Genomic DNA, 14,866 nt, shown 5'->3' with positions numbered 1-14,866 from the left:
GAATTAAAATCGAATTATGTAAAAAATAAATTCAAATTCAGATTGAATTTTAAAATTTTATTTAAAAAATTAAATTAAATTTGTTTCGATTTGAACTAACGTTATCTCTTACATAAACAAAATTTATCAAATCATTTTATCGGTTTAATTGATTTCAAAATAATGTGATAATTAAAAAAAAATTCATCCATCATCTGTATGAAATCTTCACAATTAACATATAAATTGTCCCGTAACATTATCCTATTTTAAAGATAATATATGTTGTCTAATTTGGCAAAATTGAAGAATGGGAGACTATGAAAGCAAATTAGGCAAAGGCTTCCCAATTCCTTAAATGCAATAATGGAAAAGCTAATTATATGATTTTAATCAATTTTAAAATAATATAATAATATAATAAAAATCTCTTCTCATCGATCGTCCAAAACCGTCTTTAACCGTTGCCGTCCAGGTGGTTGTATTCATTTTTTATTAAACGGCTCATGATTTGCAGTTCAAGTAAGTCGGGCAACGTTTTGATTTAAGGAAGGAGGGGACCCAAATTTTAATTATATTACTTAATAATACAGCTCAAATGTTAAGGATCACAATTTGGTACCACTTTTAGGAGAAAAAAGAAAAAATTAAAATAAAATAAATTAGACGTGGACGGTTCAGATTGTAAGATGGAAATTAATCACACATTAAATCAAGCAACCAAATCTTGGTAAGAAAGATGAATGAAGTTTGATCTAAAATTTAAACCAACCAAGCTGTTTGGTTTTAAACATGATGGGAGATGGGACCAATTTCCAGACAAAACTTTGATGGTTTGCTTCCTCGGAGGAAATCTGAGTTTGGACCATCAATATTTTTTAAATATTGTTTCCTAGGGTGGGTATCAAAAGTAGGTTATAAACTATTAGTGCTATCCACATTTGAAAGTAATCATATGATACCATCAAAAGAAAATTTTCATGAGCTTATTTTAAGGATGTTAACGGGTAAAATATGGAGAGATTAGAATATATTTTATTCTCAACTTTGAATTTTTAAATTATATTTATCTTATATACATATTTAACAGATATTAAATTTATTTTATTTATATCTCTATGAGTATTTAATGGGTATGGATAATATTTATAATCATAGTTTTGAAAAAAAAATAAAAATAAAAATTTATTTTTTAGTTTTTTTATTTTTATTTTATATATTTAGATAATTTTTTATAAATATATATTAATATATGTTTTTTCAATAAAATTATATTAATTTTAATTAATCTCAAATAATAATTGATATTATTTAATAAAAATCTATTTATTAAATATAAATATAAATATATATGTAAGGTACGGGTATGAGATGAGTGTTATATTACTTTTTTTTTTTTATATCTAATAAAAATTTAAAATTATATTCATTTTCAATCTTTTTATTGAGTAAAAAATTAGATTCTCTATTAAGTACGAATAAGATTACATTCTTAATTTACTCTTTTTTTTATTTTTAATAGAATGATGAGTTTACTTCTAAACACTAATAATTATCATGATACATTTGATGAAAACTATAATTTTTTATATTAAAATTTGTCTAGAATTGTATTTTGATTATATACTTTGATTTGTCAAATTAACAGTTGATATGGTAACAAAATGCTTATAATTTTTTAAAATTATCTTAATTTAATTATAGGTTAAAAATAATATTTTTTTTAATAGTGATTGTGAGGATTATGTTGTTGAATCTCAAGACATTTCCCTTGAAAACACCGACTTTTCCCTAGTGCGGTTCCTACATTTCTCTCATCATAAACTAAATTTAAATGCATGGAGGGGTTTACATGCTAATAATGACTTTGCTTATCCTGCAAAATATCTTATAACCTGGGGAAGATGGAAACGTATAATAACCCCCAAATAAATAAATGCTTATGTGTATATATGCATGTGCAATTATGAGGGAGACAGATCTTTTGCACAAATAGATTTCAGAAACGGTTAAGGATACAGGCGATCAATGAGGGTTCTAACTAAGAATTGGTTGATGATAATGTGCAAATGTTGTAGAGGTGGATAGCATATGATGCTTGAAACTTGAAAGCTTAATTTGGAAGTGAATTCCTGTATTCTCTGTTACAACTGGAGTTCTTTAACCACAATTTGTAATAAACATCCATGATCTGAAGATACTGTAGTGTTGATGCTTGAAATTAGTCAGCGTCAAGAACTATTAACATAACATGGAACTCTAAGGACAGAGACATGAAGAAAACAATTGTTTGTGTCCAATTTGCTCAATGATCTTCCTTCTTTTTCACTGATTTCTTGCACCAATCTACCGTGAGAATTGGGTATAAGCTTAGATTTTATAATTATTTATTTGTTTCATGAAATCAAGAGATGTTAATAGAAAATCTCTGCCACATCGATTGTTGGATGGTAAGATTATATATCTATAGAGATTTTGAGGCTCAAAAGACAAGAATACATGAAATACTCATCACTTTCTCGTGGAGATATACAAAAATCAACAATAAATCGACCAAATATAGAGATGAAATAAGGGGATTTTGCTTTGCAGAAAACATTTCTGCCAGACATATCGTACAAGGTAACAAACTTCGACATTGTGAACAATTATCGGGGGTGTTATCTGCCATGTTAAACATCCCAGAAAAACAACAAATTTGAAAGAGATATCATGCAGGAATGACAGATGGAACAATAGTATAGTACCTGATATCATGTTAAGCATTAATTTAATACGTATTAATAACAAATAGAAAGATCAAACTTGAATATAAGATCACAAAATTTAACAGATGTAAAATAATATTACGTCGTATCTAAAGAAAACGTCGGGTTGGCCAGCCACCATCACCATTCGCTTGCTCTATAACAACTAGCTTTATCTCACAGTACCCTGGCCTTGAACAGGAACCCATCCTTGCTTTCCAGAAATCATCGGAATTATTGCTCATTTCCATGGCAGTTCTTCTCTCCATTTCATGCCTTTCAGCTCTCCTCCAAAGATTGTCTCTTTATCAGAGAACGGAGTTTTTGTTCACTATCAACCTTCTGCTACTACTTATTGGCACTGGCATCGACTCTAAACCCATCAACTTGGCTACCACCCCTGGTTTGCACCAAATCACCCAGTCCCCACCCACAGTTGATGGCAAACGTAAACGTTTCCCTGATCTCGATTCCAACCCAAGATTGCAGTATCTTTCTGATCTCAATCCAATTTCAGAGTTTGTAAAGGATGATCGATACATGGCATCTTTTCCATCGAGAGAAAAGCGAGGGTACTGATTCAACGCATTCCTGGCAGATCGCAGGATATCAGAATTGTTAACACACGACATCCTGCCACCTCGAATCTCACTATATTCATGGAGCTTTGCTCTAGCATGCTCTTCTTCAAACTCCAACCGTAATATCACCTCCTCCAATGTTGCTTTTCTAGCAGTGCCACCAGGGTCAGCCTGGCGTCGGTTAAGAGTAGAGGTCGAGCCATCACCATTGTAAAAATTTCTGATTCGTTTCTTCATCTTGGCCCCAACCAAGTTCTTCAAGAGAAAGGAGAGATCTTTCATGGGTTGGATGAACTGTGCATGGAAGAAGAGAACCAAAAATGGAGTTAGAGGGTTCAATTCAATTCAAGTTTTAGCATCAAAAAGAAAGAAAGAGCGCATTAATTTGGTAGATAAAACGTGAGTGGAGTAAATTTGGAGCAGTAAATAGCTTTAAAAGGGATCAAATGACAATAATGAGAATACATTTTTCACAGGTTTCTTCTTCTTTACTTCTCCATCTTTTCAGCAAAGCTAGAGATATTCTCCATGAATCAATCGCTGCAATCTTTTTCAGGCTTTGAATCATTTTCACTTGGATTGGTGGGGGTACATTATACAACTTGTTAAGAAAAAGCCCCTAAACTTATTAACGGAGATACAACTTAGCATTATCAAAACTTCAAGGTAATAATACAAAAATATGTACATATCTTAAAAGGCCAGTTTGGATTAAAAATAATCTATGCCAGCACAAGGGGAAAAATGGGATAAATAAGGGAAAATAAAAATAAAATAGGAGGAAAAAAAATGATGCTGTTCTTCTCTGCAGAGTTTTAAGAAGCTAAAGTCCTAAACTACTATTCAAACGTTGTTTCCATAGTCCACCAAGGTACCCACCTCCGCCCCTGTTTCTAGGTCCAACAGGCCAAGATAGGCTGCATCACCGGACTTTCTATTGCCCCATGCTGAAGCTTGAGTGGATCATCCCATTATAACCACCAAACCCTGGACACACAGCAAGAAATTTAACATAGGACCCCCAGCATCCATATCAGAATTATTTTGCTAGAGTAGATTGGACAGACGTAAATCCGTTTCCTAGATACTTAAAATGTAATGCTCTCCATTGTTGTGCTATTGGGCAGCTTTCTAAAGAGAGCAAATTTCAAGCTGATACCAATGGGACTTAATGAGTTTTTATCACATGTTGCCCATCGATGCAAAGATATCGCACACACATTAGTCTACAGATCTTTTACCCCCTTCTTCCATATCACCCTGAATTCATACATGAGATGAATACCAAGGTTAAATGGTTCCCCTGAGACGGGAAAGTAATTTTCGTCTGTCAAAACAAAGAAGTTACTGAATTACCAACAGCCTTATGATCTGTTAGTAAAATCCCGAATTTTTAATTTTAATGACCAGGATTCAAATTCTGACAACTTTAAATATATAAAAAAATTATTAAATTCTAGTAGGATTGTGCAAGTCATTCATATGCTTAACTTTTTATAAAGTATAAACCATATTCATATCCAAATCCTTACCCCATGGTCTCATGGTGTTCATGTAGAATGTTGCATAAAAAAGATAAACTCAAGGCTTTTCTAGCAAGTGACCCTCAAGGATTCCAGAGTATTACATGCTTGATAAAAATTTGCTTTGATTGGTTGAGTCTCAAGCACCAGATGGGCTTTTTAAACAATAACTGTTGAAAAACTGACGAAATTTGGTCACTAGAAATCAAAAGACAAGCCATGATTCATAGCAAAGAGTGCACAGTAATCTTCTTATAGCTTAATCTGCAGTAATATCATCAATTTATAGTTTCACAGGCCATATGCAGCATAAATGAAGTTGCTTCAAACTATCAAATTAAGCAGAAGACAGGCACCCAGAAATTGAGCCAATGCTCAAATTGAACAAGTGATGACAGGAAAGAGAGAAAAAAAAAAGGGAAGTTTTGGTATCATCAGTAAGATCATGAGTCATGACTGAGCATCATCAAGTTACCCATGTCCCAAGCACTTGACAAAGCTCAACTCATTGACACAATCACATGTGATTCAGACCAAATCACCAGCTAATCACAGGTAAATGCTTCTCATGGATGCTAAAAACACAGGGTTCAATCTTACTATCTAAAATGTCTATCAGTTAATTATACTTTCTAATAGCATGCATCTATGAAACCTCAAAAGCCTAAACCACCCAGCATGGACTTGGATGTTGTCTCTGCTTTCATACCCAAAATAAGATGCAAATATCAACTAGTCATTCTACAAGTTATACATTACCAAGAACAAAAAGAGAAAAGAGCATGCATATTCTGAAATCCGATCACAATTTCCTTTGGGAAAACACCAACGGTCTGTATTTATTCTTAAAGACATTGGATAGCATAGAGTCATATAATCATGAAGAAAATATAGTTTAAGATTAAAAATAATGAATGAAGAGATTATCGTGGGCACAGAAAAGAAAAAGGCATGATTTTTTTGATTGGTTAAGGTGTCAATAAGGACTAATATTGCACAGGTGATTCTATCTTAATTGGGTTAGTGTCTATTTTGAAGACAGCAATGCATGAAACTTGCCTGAGTCATTAACCCAACAGGTGCAGTCAGCAGAACTTGAAATATGTCATTTGTCTTTATTCAGAAGCCAGGCATTCTAATTAATTATACCTTAACTGAGATTCTATATTATCCAAGACCACTACCTATGTTCTCTACCAATTTATTAACACATTCAACAAAAACCATCTCCATCCTACATGCAGATTCAATAGGCATCGGTCCTTGTTGAACAGCCAAATGCAAGCAAAATTGAATTGAATTGATTTTTGTCCCAAGATTTTGCTCTTTCCAAATGAACTTCTAAACATTCTTATCTTAGCAACCCGCATTTCATCCAAAAATTGTTTATTTGACAACAGCATATCAGTCTCATAAAGAAAATACGTATATCAAAGTGGAAGAGATCTGTGAAAGAAAGGTCATCAACTCCAGCCTATCATACATGGAAAATATCAGAAAACAACAAATATATGAGAATGATTCTGCCTGATATAAACTTTTTCATCTATGCTCAACCCTAGTCACTTACGGAATAAAGAAGAAATCTACTGCAATCACTTCTGGTAAATGATTATCCTATGACTTTTAGCATCTTAACTCATACTCAACTATAATATCACTTCATCCATATGTGAGACCGGTTTCATTCTTATGGTAAACACATAAACAAATTTAGACAAATAATCAAGTTCTTGGAACTCAAAGTTTAACTCAGTTGGTTTATACAGCCACCTTAAGAGGTGGCATCCAGCACGTCTAGGTTCAAATCTAGTACCTGTAATCTCTTCCACTATTCCCAGACAGCAGGCAAGTTGTTGTTACTTTTATGAGTTAATCCATTCCATTATAAAACTATGGCTTATTGTCAATAGATAAGATAATTCTCAACATTCCATTCAAGTCCTGAAATCAAGTTTTGACAAAAAACAAAAAAATCCAAAAATTTAATCCCATATAATCTAATTCCGAAATCTTTGAATATAAAAAACAGAGGAAATAATACAACTTCCCCATGAAATTCTCGCCAAAGAAAAGCCTACGTCTTTCTCCTGAGACGCTTCCTGAGCTTCTTGTATTTGTGCTTGTTCATCTTCTTCTTCCTCTTCTTCTTCACACTATCTGCCCAAACTTTCCCACCATCAGCATCCCCAGCTTCTGCTGCCTCCTCCACGACCTCCGCGGCTTCTAATGGATCAAAACCAGATGAGCTAATGGGATTCAACAAATACCCAAATGGGAAATTGGGGTATAACTTCAAGGGTTCAGTAGATTTGCTTTTTTCCAGGGATTTGGAATTGAGGAAACAATATGCGTTGGTTAATGAAAAATGGTGGGTTTGTTGGGGAATAAGAGAAGGACTATTTTTTGGGAGCTGTTGTTGATGTTGTGGGCTTTTGAAAGATACGATGAATCTTTGAGTGGATTTGTTCTTGAAGAGTTTGCGCACGAGATTTGCCATTCTGGCATAGAAGAAAAGTAAAAAAAAAAAAAAAAAAAAAACTTAATCTCAAAACTCAAAAAGTTACAGAAGCGGGGTTTCGGTACTGGTTTTTGGCTTCTTGAGGTCTGGTTGGAAGCAGTCGTTAGGGGTTTAAGTATGAAGGGGCGCTTGAGTAAGCGTTCTAAGTTCCAACTTCAGAGGTTTAACACCCGTGCAAGAGGGAAACTGTTTTCGAAACTGCGTCGTTTAGAGTTCCAAGTTCCAACTTCCGAGGATTAATACCCGTGCAAGAGAGAAACTGTTTTCGAAACTGCGTCGTTTAGTCCTATAAAAGGATGATCCAACCAAAAAGCGAAACTTAAGGATGCCCCCACGCAGGATCGAACTACGGACCTTCAGTTTACAAGACTGACGCTCTACCACTGAGCTATAGGGGCTTTTCCTTGCTTGTTCCCACTATAAATTTACTTAGAATAATTATTTGATGAGGTTTTTTACCTGCCTGGCGACTGTTGGCATATGGTGCTCTTTTGGGGTTAGCTTTCAGCTTATAGGAAATTTGTATATAGAAAATATAAGGGTTATCCTTATGACGTGTAACATCTAAATTTAAAAATTTTTTTAATTTAATATTTAAATTATAAATTTATTATTTAATATAATATTTATTTTTAATGTAATTAATTTCAAATAATAATATATAATAGATAAATAATTTTTACAATATCATATTAATTAATAAATTTATAATTCTAAATTTAAAATTTTTTTAAATTTAAATGTTATATTAAATATTATATTATATTTTAAAATCATCCGTAACATTATCTTAAAATATATAAATATAAATGCCTTGATAGCTCTAACAATAAGCCCGATAGATTTCATCATTTTTGGGCCAAGACAGAATAGGCCCCAAAGATAGCCGATTAGGCCCAACAAATAAGAAAGACGAGTCATTTCCCCTTAACACCACCGAGCAAGCAAAACTCGAGTACTAATGACGTAAGTAGGGGTGAGGAAAATTTTAAAAAAATTAAAAATTGATTTAAAATTATTATATTTGATTTAATTTAGATTGATTTTTTTATTTGATTTGAATTAAATTTAGTTATTAAATGTATATATTAAATTTGAATATAAACGTAAAAAAATTAAATTAAATTATGTTTTTTATTAATATATATTTTAAATTTTTATAAAATTAAAATAATTATTATATAAAAATATATTTAAATATATTAAAAATTTATTAAAATAATATAAAAAATAAAAAATAAAATTAATAAATTAAATCAATCATTCAAATTAAATTCATTTTAAAAAAATTATTTGAATTTAAATTAAATTTTAAAAAAATTATAATAGTATATATTATTAAAAAAATTAAATTAAATCTGATTTAACCTATCTACAATATACGAATGGAAAGTGAGAGAATGGGCCAGAAACTAAAAAAAGGAAACAACAAAAAAACAAAAGAATAAAAAAAAGGAAAAAGAAAAAGATGGAAAAATGATGAATCTATCCACAGTAATTGCGTATGGATGCCGCTATTGTGCGCCACAATTAAAGCAACTTTTAAACTACACCACCTTCCTTTGTCTTCCTCAACATCTCCATCTTCAACGACGCTCTCCTTCTTTTACATTCTATTCTTCCTTTAACAATCTTAAGCTCCCTAACTTCAATCTTCTTCTCACGGGTAACTCTCTCTTCTTCAGGATGGAGGTACCCTGCTCTTTCCCTCTCTCTCTCTCTCTCTCTCTCTCTCTCTCTTAGGCTTGGCTTTTACGCTTAGTAACAGTTTCTTCATTTTTGCTTTCTGGGTCTTTGTTTTTTCTTGCGATGATGCGGAATTGGGGTTTTTCTTTTTTATCTTTGTTTCTTTGCTTGATCTTTGGTTTTGGGTTTTGCTGAAATGATGGATTTGTTGAGTTTTTGGTAATGTTTAAAGGTTTTTAGAAAATTATCAATGAATTGTAAAGAAAACCTTGTTAGAGAGCCTAAAAAACTATGCTTATATTGTGTGTTTAGAAATGAAAGGCCAATTCTTGTGGGATCTTGTTTTTTTTCTTTTTTCTTTTTTTTTGATGTATTTTGGACGGTTCATAGTCTGAGGATTGCAACAACAACACATTATACACTTTGATGGTTGTTGTGGCGATCTTGCCTGAAGGTGGTGATTTCAAATTCTGGATGTAATATTGGTGCAAAAAGCATCACTTGAGGTAGTTCCTGGTGCAGGGCCTTGTCCGTGGACCTTGGACCCACGAACTCAGCCTGTGGCTGCCCCTGATATGGAGGCCATCTGAGTTGGGGTGATGTCTACTTCAATGATTTCTTGTTCAACATCTCTGTCAGAGTTTGCTTTGTTTTTTTTTTTTTTGTAACTTGCCTTGAGAAGAGCAGTATTTATGGTCATAGTTGTTTTGATACAGTGGTAATAATGTAGGTGCAGTTGTTCATTGTAGAGTTCAGTGGTTTTATTTCATTATTTATGTTTCTTTCTAGTGAGGCGGTTTTCTCTTGTTAATTTGAGAGACCATTTTGTTGTTTTGTTTTGTTAAATTCAATAGGAATTTTCTGCTAAACTTTTATCTTGATAATTTGTAGCGCTTCCGGACTGGAAGTGGGATCAATAAGAACAAGCAAATGGTGGAGCATTTGCAGCGTTATGGAGTGATTTCATCCAAGAAGGTTGCTGAAGTAATGGAGACTATTGATAGGGCATTATTTGTACCAGATGGGACCCTGGCTTATGTTGATAGTCCCATGGCAATAGGTTACAATGCCACCATTTCTGCACCTCATATGCATGCTATGTGCCTTCAATTATTGGAGGAAAATTTGCAGCCTGGCATGCACGCTTTAGATGTTGGCTCAGGTCTCTTTGCACTCCACAACTTTTCCACTCCATAATGTCTTTCCTGCGCTTCTTCAGTTTCTTTCTTATGTATAACTCTGCTGGAATGCTGGAATATCAAATGTGTTACACTTATTCTCTTGAGGTTAATTTCACTTTGTCAATGGTCAATGAGAAAGAGTCAGTTGATGGCTCAATCCTGCATTTAGGAAGAGTTTTAGGAAAACTTTCAGTAATCCATTCTCAAGTGGTTTATGACTTCATGGCAAAACAGAGGGGCAGTCCTTATTCTTTCTTTATTTACTTTTTGGTTGAGTGGGGAGTTGGGGTTGATGGAAGAAAATGGAAGGACTTATAAATTTTCAAGTCTAAGTTTTTTGGATCATTATCTTAGTCCATTTGGGATAACTTGGTCAATGCAGTCTAATATCAACTAGAATTTTTATTTTTATTTTTATTTTTTTGTGGACAGCGTATTTAAATTTGTTATGCATTTGTTCTGTAGGAACTGGTTACTTGACTGCTTGCTTTGCAATAATGGTTGGACCACGGGGTCGTGCTATTGGTGTGGAACATATTCCTGAATTGGTTGCTTCTTCCATAAAAAATATTGAAAAAAGTGCTGCAGCTCCATTATTGAAAGAAGGTTCCCTTTCAGTGCATGCCGGCGGTATGTACTTATCAGGAACTTGCTATACATGTACAGTTTGACATATAATGTGCTCTAACGTTTAATGGAGAATTAGGCAACCATAAACCAAATTCTCGGTTAAAATATCTCTTAGTGGCGGATTTAGAATATTTTTTCGACGAATTTATCAACAGAAAAGAGTGTTCAGTTGGAAGTGTTCAGAGGAAAATTTTCTTTCAAATTTTTTTTTCCTGCTCCATTAAGGTCTGCCCCTAATACCTCCAAATGATAAAAAACAAGTTTATGTTGAATGCCTATGACTGACGCCCCTAATACCTCCAATTTATCTAAATCTATTTGAGACACACTGTTATGTTGAATTCTTATGACTGATGCTTTAATTATGTACATTATCATAGATGGAAGACAAGGTTGGCCAGATTGTGCACCCTGTGATGCTATACATGTTGGGGCAGCAGCAGCGGAAATACCTCAGCCCCTGCTTGATCAATTGAAGCCAGGTGGTAGAATGGTGATTCCTGTAGGAGATATATTCCAAGATTTGAAAGTGGTGGACAAAAATTTGGATGGTTCAATTAGCATTCGAAATGAAACTTCTGTCCGGTATGTTCCCCTGACCAGTCGTGATGCTCAGCTGAGGGGTTATTGAGTTTGGGAACGTCTCTCTTGGTTCAAAGGGTTGGCTTTTCTTGTAAATATTTCATTTTCCAGACTTAATTCTCTGTAGAGATGGTTCTCTTTTTCTATGTTTGGACTTGAAAGGAATGAAACATTCAAAGCAGGTTACTTTAAATAATGGCTTCCAAGCTCTGGATGAAAATATTCGACGCAAGTATTGTGCAAAGATTCAAAACCATAAATTTAATCTTAAGGGAAAAAAGAAAAAATAAAAAAGGAAAAGCCAAGAGAAGCAGATCATGTATCTAAATCATCTCAGATCAAAAGGAGCCTCGCCTTGGCCTTTCCTCTGCAACACTTACTCTTATTGCTCTTCCATCCAGATTCTGCAATGATAGAAGACACACGTAAGATGTTTATAAAAGGGAAACCCGGATGGAAGATATGTGTCTTTAACGTATTGTTATAGCCAAAAGAGACATGGATATAATTACAGTACTGCTTCTAGCTGTATGGATAATTATGTTCAACATAAAAGCAAAGAATGCTGAGAAAACACACTTATAATACCTGTCCATCGAGAGCAGCAATGGCATCATTCAATTCAGTCTCTGAGGACATAGTCACAAAGCCAAAACCACGTGAACGGCCGGTCTCCCTATCAGAGACTACACGAGCATCTACTACTTTACCGTGTTCACTGAAGACCTGCTCCAGTCGACCATTGTCCACATCCCATGGAAGGTTACCCACATAGATCTTGAAAGATGGTTCATAAACACGACCGGGTCTGTCGAAACGTGATCCTCTAGGAGCAGCCTTATTAACAGTCAAGAGCCTTCCGTTAAGATCCTGTTTGAAACACAGATGCAACAATGACTAAGTACAAGCACCAAATACAACTTCAGAGCATATTAATGCATAGATAAAAGAAAATTGGAGATCACTTGGAAACAATATGTACCAAAAATCTCATGAAACAATCTCCTATGACATAAAAGGAGGGTGAAGAGCTGTCCCACACGTTACAAATAGATTAAGTTGTTCCAGTAAAAAAAAAAGGGCAAATCAAAGTATTTTAGTCAAAGCATACCTTGGATATCATAGAAAAAAGTATGTAATAAAAACATAAGAACTATGCATGCAAGAGATGAACAAAGTTGCTGTAGCATTTATCTTATTTGCGTATTGATAGCTAAAAGGTAAGTTAATGAAAGTTGTAACTGAAAATCAATTTCTTTTTCTCTAAGTGTTACCTCAAGCAAGAAAACATAGTCAGATTCAGGATATTCTTCAATTAAACGCAAAATACCAGCTATAGAAAAGGGTTTGTGGCGGCTAACTTGAAACAGTGAGAATTATGGTATACAATCAACAGATATCTCTCAGAAAAGTAAGATAAAAAAAATGAATAACTTTGTAGCTTTTCTACTTGATGTCAAAATGTAGAATCAAATGCATGCTGACTAGAGCAATTGAAAGGTTAGAATGTCCACATTGATATCTTATATAGAAACTAACTGTGAAAATGCATGCCTTCACTTTGTATCCATCTTCCTAAAGAGACAGTCCATAAGCCCTGTCTCTAGTAATTGAACATAGGGTCTCACAGCCATTCCTATTATGCAACTGTTCTATTCTTACCACCTATCATAGATTTGATCAAGTTTAATGACTAATCAACCTGACATCAAACAATTATCACAATAACAAAAAGTTCAAGAAATCAGATAGCCCGGCTGAAATTATCAATGATTAGCAAACCAATGAAAGTTGATCATATAGAGTGAAAATAAAAGTTAATGCAAGTAAAAGAATAGATGAAAATGAAGCAATCGGCCCTTAGACTTGTGGTTTGTTCTTACTTCCACAGAGCATTCCTCTACAACAGCAACAACAAACTAACCTTATATCATATAACTTTAGGATCGGCTGTATGAAAGGCCAAAAAAGGAATCATGTTAGGTTGTAGTTTTGAATCTTTTTGCACCACTCACTTCTATCAACAACAACCTTTTCATCTACTTTCTTAACCCTCATATCATTGCCTATTACTTGCATCTCTAGTCTTTCATGATCTACCTTTAGAAGTTTTGGCCACAGAGTATTCCTCTAGAATAGGTAAAACATTAAAAGCATATGCCACCCACCATACCTATTTTAATAGTCAATTTAACCAAACCAAGCAATATGAATCAACTATTGATGATAACCGAGGGAGAGAATGGCTTCCAGGATGAATAAGAGAGCTTCCTCCATATAAATATCTTTCTTCATAGTGCCATGATAGATACATAAAACATTATCTATCATACTTGCATATACCAATTTCCTCATTTTCTATCACAGATAATAATCAAGATATGGCAAAATCTAAGCAAAACAAGTAAAAGAATAAACTTACATAACTGTTAAATAGTTCAGCAGCCTTCTCAGCTTCCACAATGGAACTCATAGTTACGAACCCAAAGCCACGACTTTGCTCACTTTCCCTATTGTAAATAACCTGCAACCTCAAAAATAAACAAATTTTCAACAGTTTTATGACCCAGAAATCAACAAAAAAAAAATTCAAACAGTTTAAAAGCAGAAAACTTGTCTTAACCTCAGCAATTTCCACAGTTCCAGCTTTCTCAAAGAGCATAGCCAAACTTTGACTATCAACATCATAAGGCAAATTCCCAACAAACAATTTAGCTTCCTCAGGAGGTTCAGGAACAGAGTCCACTTCTTCTGAATCACCACCCTGCCCTTCAAAAAGTGAATCCTCACCTTCAGGTTCCCAAGTAGACAAACTTGCTTCAGCTTCATCACTTTCTTCATTTTCCCATGTTGATTCTCCTTCTTCATTTTCCCATGTTGATTCTCCTTCTTCACCTTCAGATTCCCAATCGGACAACCTTGCTTCAGCCCCATCACTTTCTTCGTTTTCCCCTGTTGATTCTCCTTCTTCACTTTCAGTTTCTTCTTCGACTTGTTGCTTTTGTCCATCAATGGTTATGGTGGTGTCATTTTCTTCCTCTTGTTGGGCCCAATCCGAAGTCTGGGCTACAAAGGCAACTAGAGAAGGGAAATGGGTTTTTGTTTTGAGGGTTAAACGGGTTGGAGAAAGGGAGGATGAGAGGAAAAGCTTGATGGGTTTTGCAGGGAGTGAGAGGAGAGATGGTGATTTGGAAGAAGCGTTGAAGAGGGAAGGAAGAGAGACAAAGCAAGATGAGTCTACCAGGGATATGGGTTTGGTTACAGTAGACATTTTTGTTGAAGAATTGAGAAGGCGATACAGAGAAAAGAGAGGGTTTAAGAAGAGGCTATGAAAGGATAAGAGGACAACAGACAGGAGAGCAGAGAGGGTTTATCGAAAAAAAGTTACAAATATCCTATTCCCTGTAAAATGGCAAATGGGGAACTTGCTCAAACG

At 34.1% G+C, this 14,866-nt stretch overlaps 4 protein-coding genes and 1 non-coding gene across 6 annotated transcripts; 1 reads left to right on the top strand and 4 right to left on the bottom strand.

Annotated features, from left to right (window-relative positions):
• Positions 1-2,707: 2,707 nt before the first annotated feature.
• On the bottom strand, positions 2,708-6,602 carry LOC111313466 (uncharacterized). Its single transcript, XM_089766057.1, is given in 2 exon segments — positions 2,708-3,601; positions 4,840-6,602. A coding segment is annotated over 1 exon segment (753 nt). The 5' UTR covers positions 3,590-3,601; positions 4,840-6,602; the 3' UTR covers positions 2,708-2,836.
• Positions 3,592-7,617, bottom strand: LOC149516919 (uncharacterized). Of its 2 annotated transcripts, XM_089766058.1 has the most exons (2): positions 6,912-7,617; positions 3,592-4,294 (listed from the first exon to the last, which is right to left on the bottom strand). In XM_089766058.1, exons 1-2 carry the CDS (start codon positions 7,328-7,330, stop codon positions 4,279-4,281), a joined length of 435 nt encoding a protein of 144 aa, XP_089622184.1. In that variant the 5' UTR covers positions 7,331-7,617; the 3' UTR covers positions 3,592-4,278. The 2 variants fall into 2 exon arrangements, with proteins under 2 accessions (XP_089622184.1, XP_089622185.1); XM_089766059.1 differs by lacking the exon at positions 3,592-4,294 and having other exon boundaries at positions 6,745-7,599.
• A 60-nt stretch (positions 7,618-7,677) lies between these two features.
• TRNAT-UGU (transfer RNA threonine (anticodon UGU)) lies at positions 7,678-7,749 on the bottom strand. Its single transcript has one exon. It is a non-coding gene; the product is annotated as a tRNA-Thr (tRNA).
• A 1,018-nt stretch (positions 7,750-8,767) lies between these two features.
• On the top strand, positions 8,768-11,626 carry LOC111313449 (protein-L-isoaspartate O-methyltransferase 1-like). The gene is made up of 4 exons (XM_022914132.2): positions 8,768-9,043; positions 9,929-10,199; positions 10,684-10,848; positions 11,229-11,626. Exons 1-4 carry the CDS (start codon positions 8,828-8,830, stop codon positions 11,477-11,479), a joined length of 903 nt encoding a protein of 300 aa, XP_022769867.2. The 5' UTR covers positions 8,768-8,827; the 3' UTR covers positions 11,480-11,626.
• On the bottom strand, positions 11,593-14,812 carry LOC111313441 (RNA-binding protein CP31B, chloroplastic-like). The gene is made up of 4 exons (XM_022914121.2): positions 14,054-14,812; positions 13,853-13,954; positions 12,019-12,300; positions 11,593-11,834 (listed from the first exon to the last, which is right to left on the bottom strand). The coding sequence occupies exons 1-4, from the start codon at positions 14,699-14,701 to the stop codon at positions 11,769-11,771; spliced, it is 1,098 nt and encodes a 365-aa protein (XP_022769856.2). The 5' UTR covers positions 14,702-14,812; the 3' UTR covers positions 11,593-11,768.
• Between the last annotated feature and the right edge of the window lie 54 nt (positions 14,813-14,866).

This window comes from Durio zibethinus, chromosome 9, assembly GCF_047325235.1.
Source record: "Durio zibethinus cultivar Kanyao isolate XHJ-2024 chromosome 9, ASM4732523v1, whole genome shotgun sequence".
NCBI lineage: Eukaryota > Viridiplantae > Streptophyta > Magnoliopsida > Malvales > Malvaceae > Durio > Durio zibethinus.
The sequence above is the reverse complement of the archived record's forward strand: the minus strand, read 5'-3'. Positions and strand labels throughout refer to the sequence as shown.

Excerpts from the sequence above, each read along its gene's own strand:
- LOC149516919 (XM_089766058.1), bottom strand. The coding sequence starts at position 7,330 with ATGGCAAATCTCGTGCGCAAACTCTTCAAGAACAAATCCACTCAAAGA.
- LOC111313449 (XM_022914132.2), top strand. The coding sequence starts at position 8,828 with ATGATGAATCTATCCACAGTAATTGCGTATGGATGCCGCTATTGTGCG. Across the intron at positions 10,200-10,683 it reads CGCTTTAGATGTTGGCTCAG|GAACTGGTTACTTGACTGCT; the intron begins GTCTCTTTGCAC and ends TTTGTTCTGTAG. Across the intron at positions 10,849-11,228 it reads CCTTTCAGTGCATGCCGGCG|ATGGAAGACAAGGTTGGCCA; the intron begins GTATGTACTTAT and ends ACATTATCATAG.
- LOC111313441 (XM_022914121.2), bottom strand. The coding sequence starts at position 14,701 with ATGTCTACTGTAACCAAACCCATATCCCTGGTAGACTCATCTTGCTTT. Across the intron at positions 12,301-13,852 it reads CTGAACTATTTAACAGTTAT|GATCTTAACGGAAGGCTCTT; the intron begins GTAAGTTTATTC and ends TGTTTCAAACAG. Across the intron at positions 11,835-12,018 it reads TTGCTGCTCTCGATGGACAG|AATCTGGATGGAAGAGCAAT; the intron begins GTATTATAAGTG and ends CTATCATTGCAG.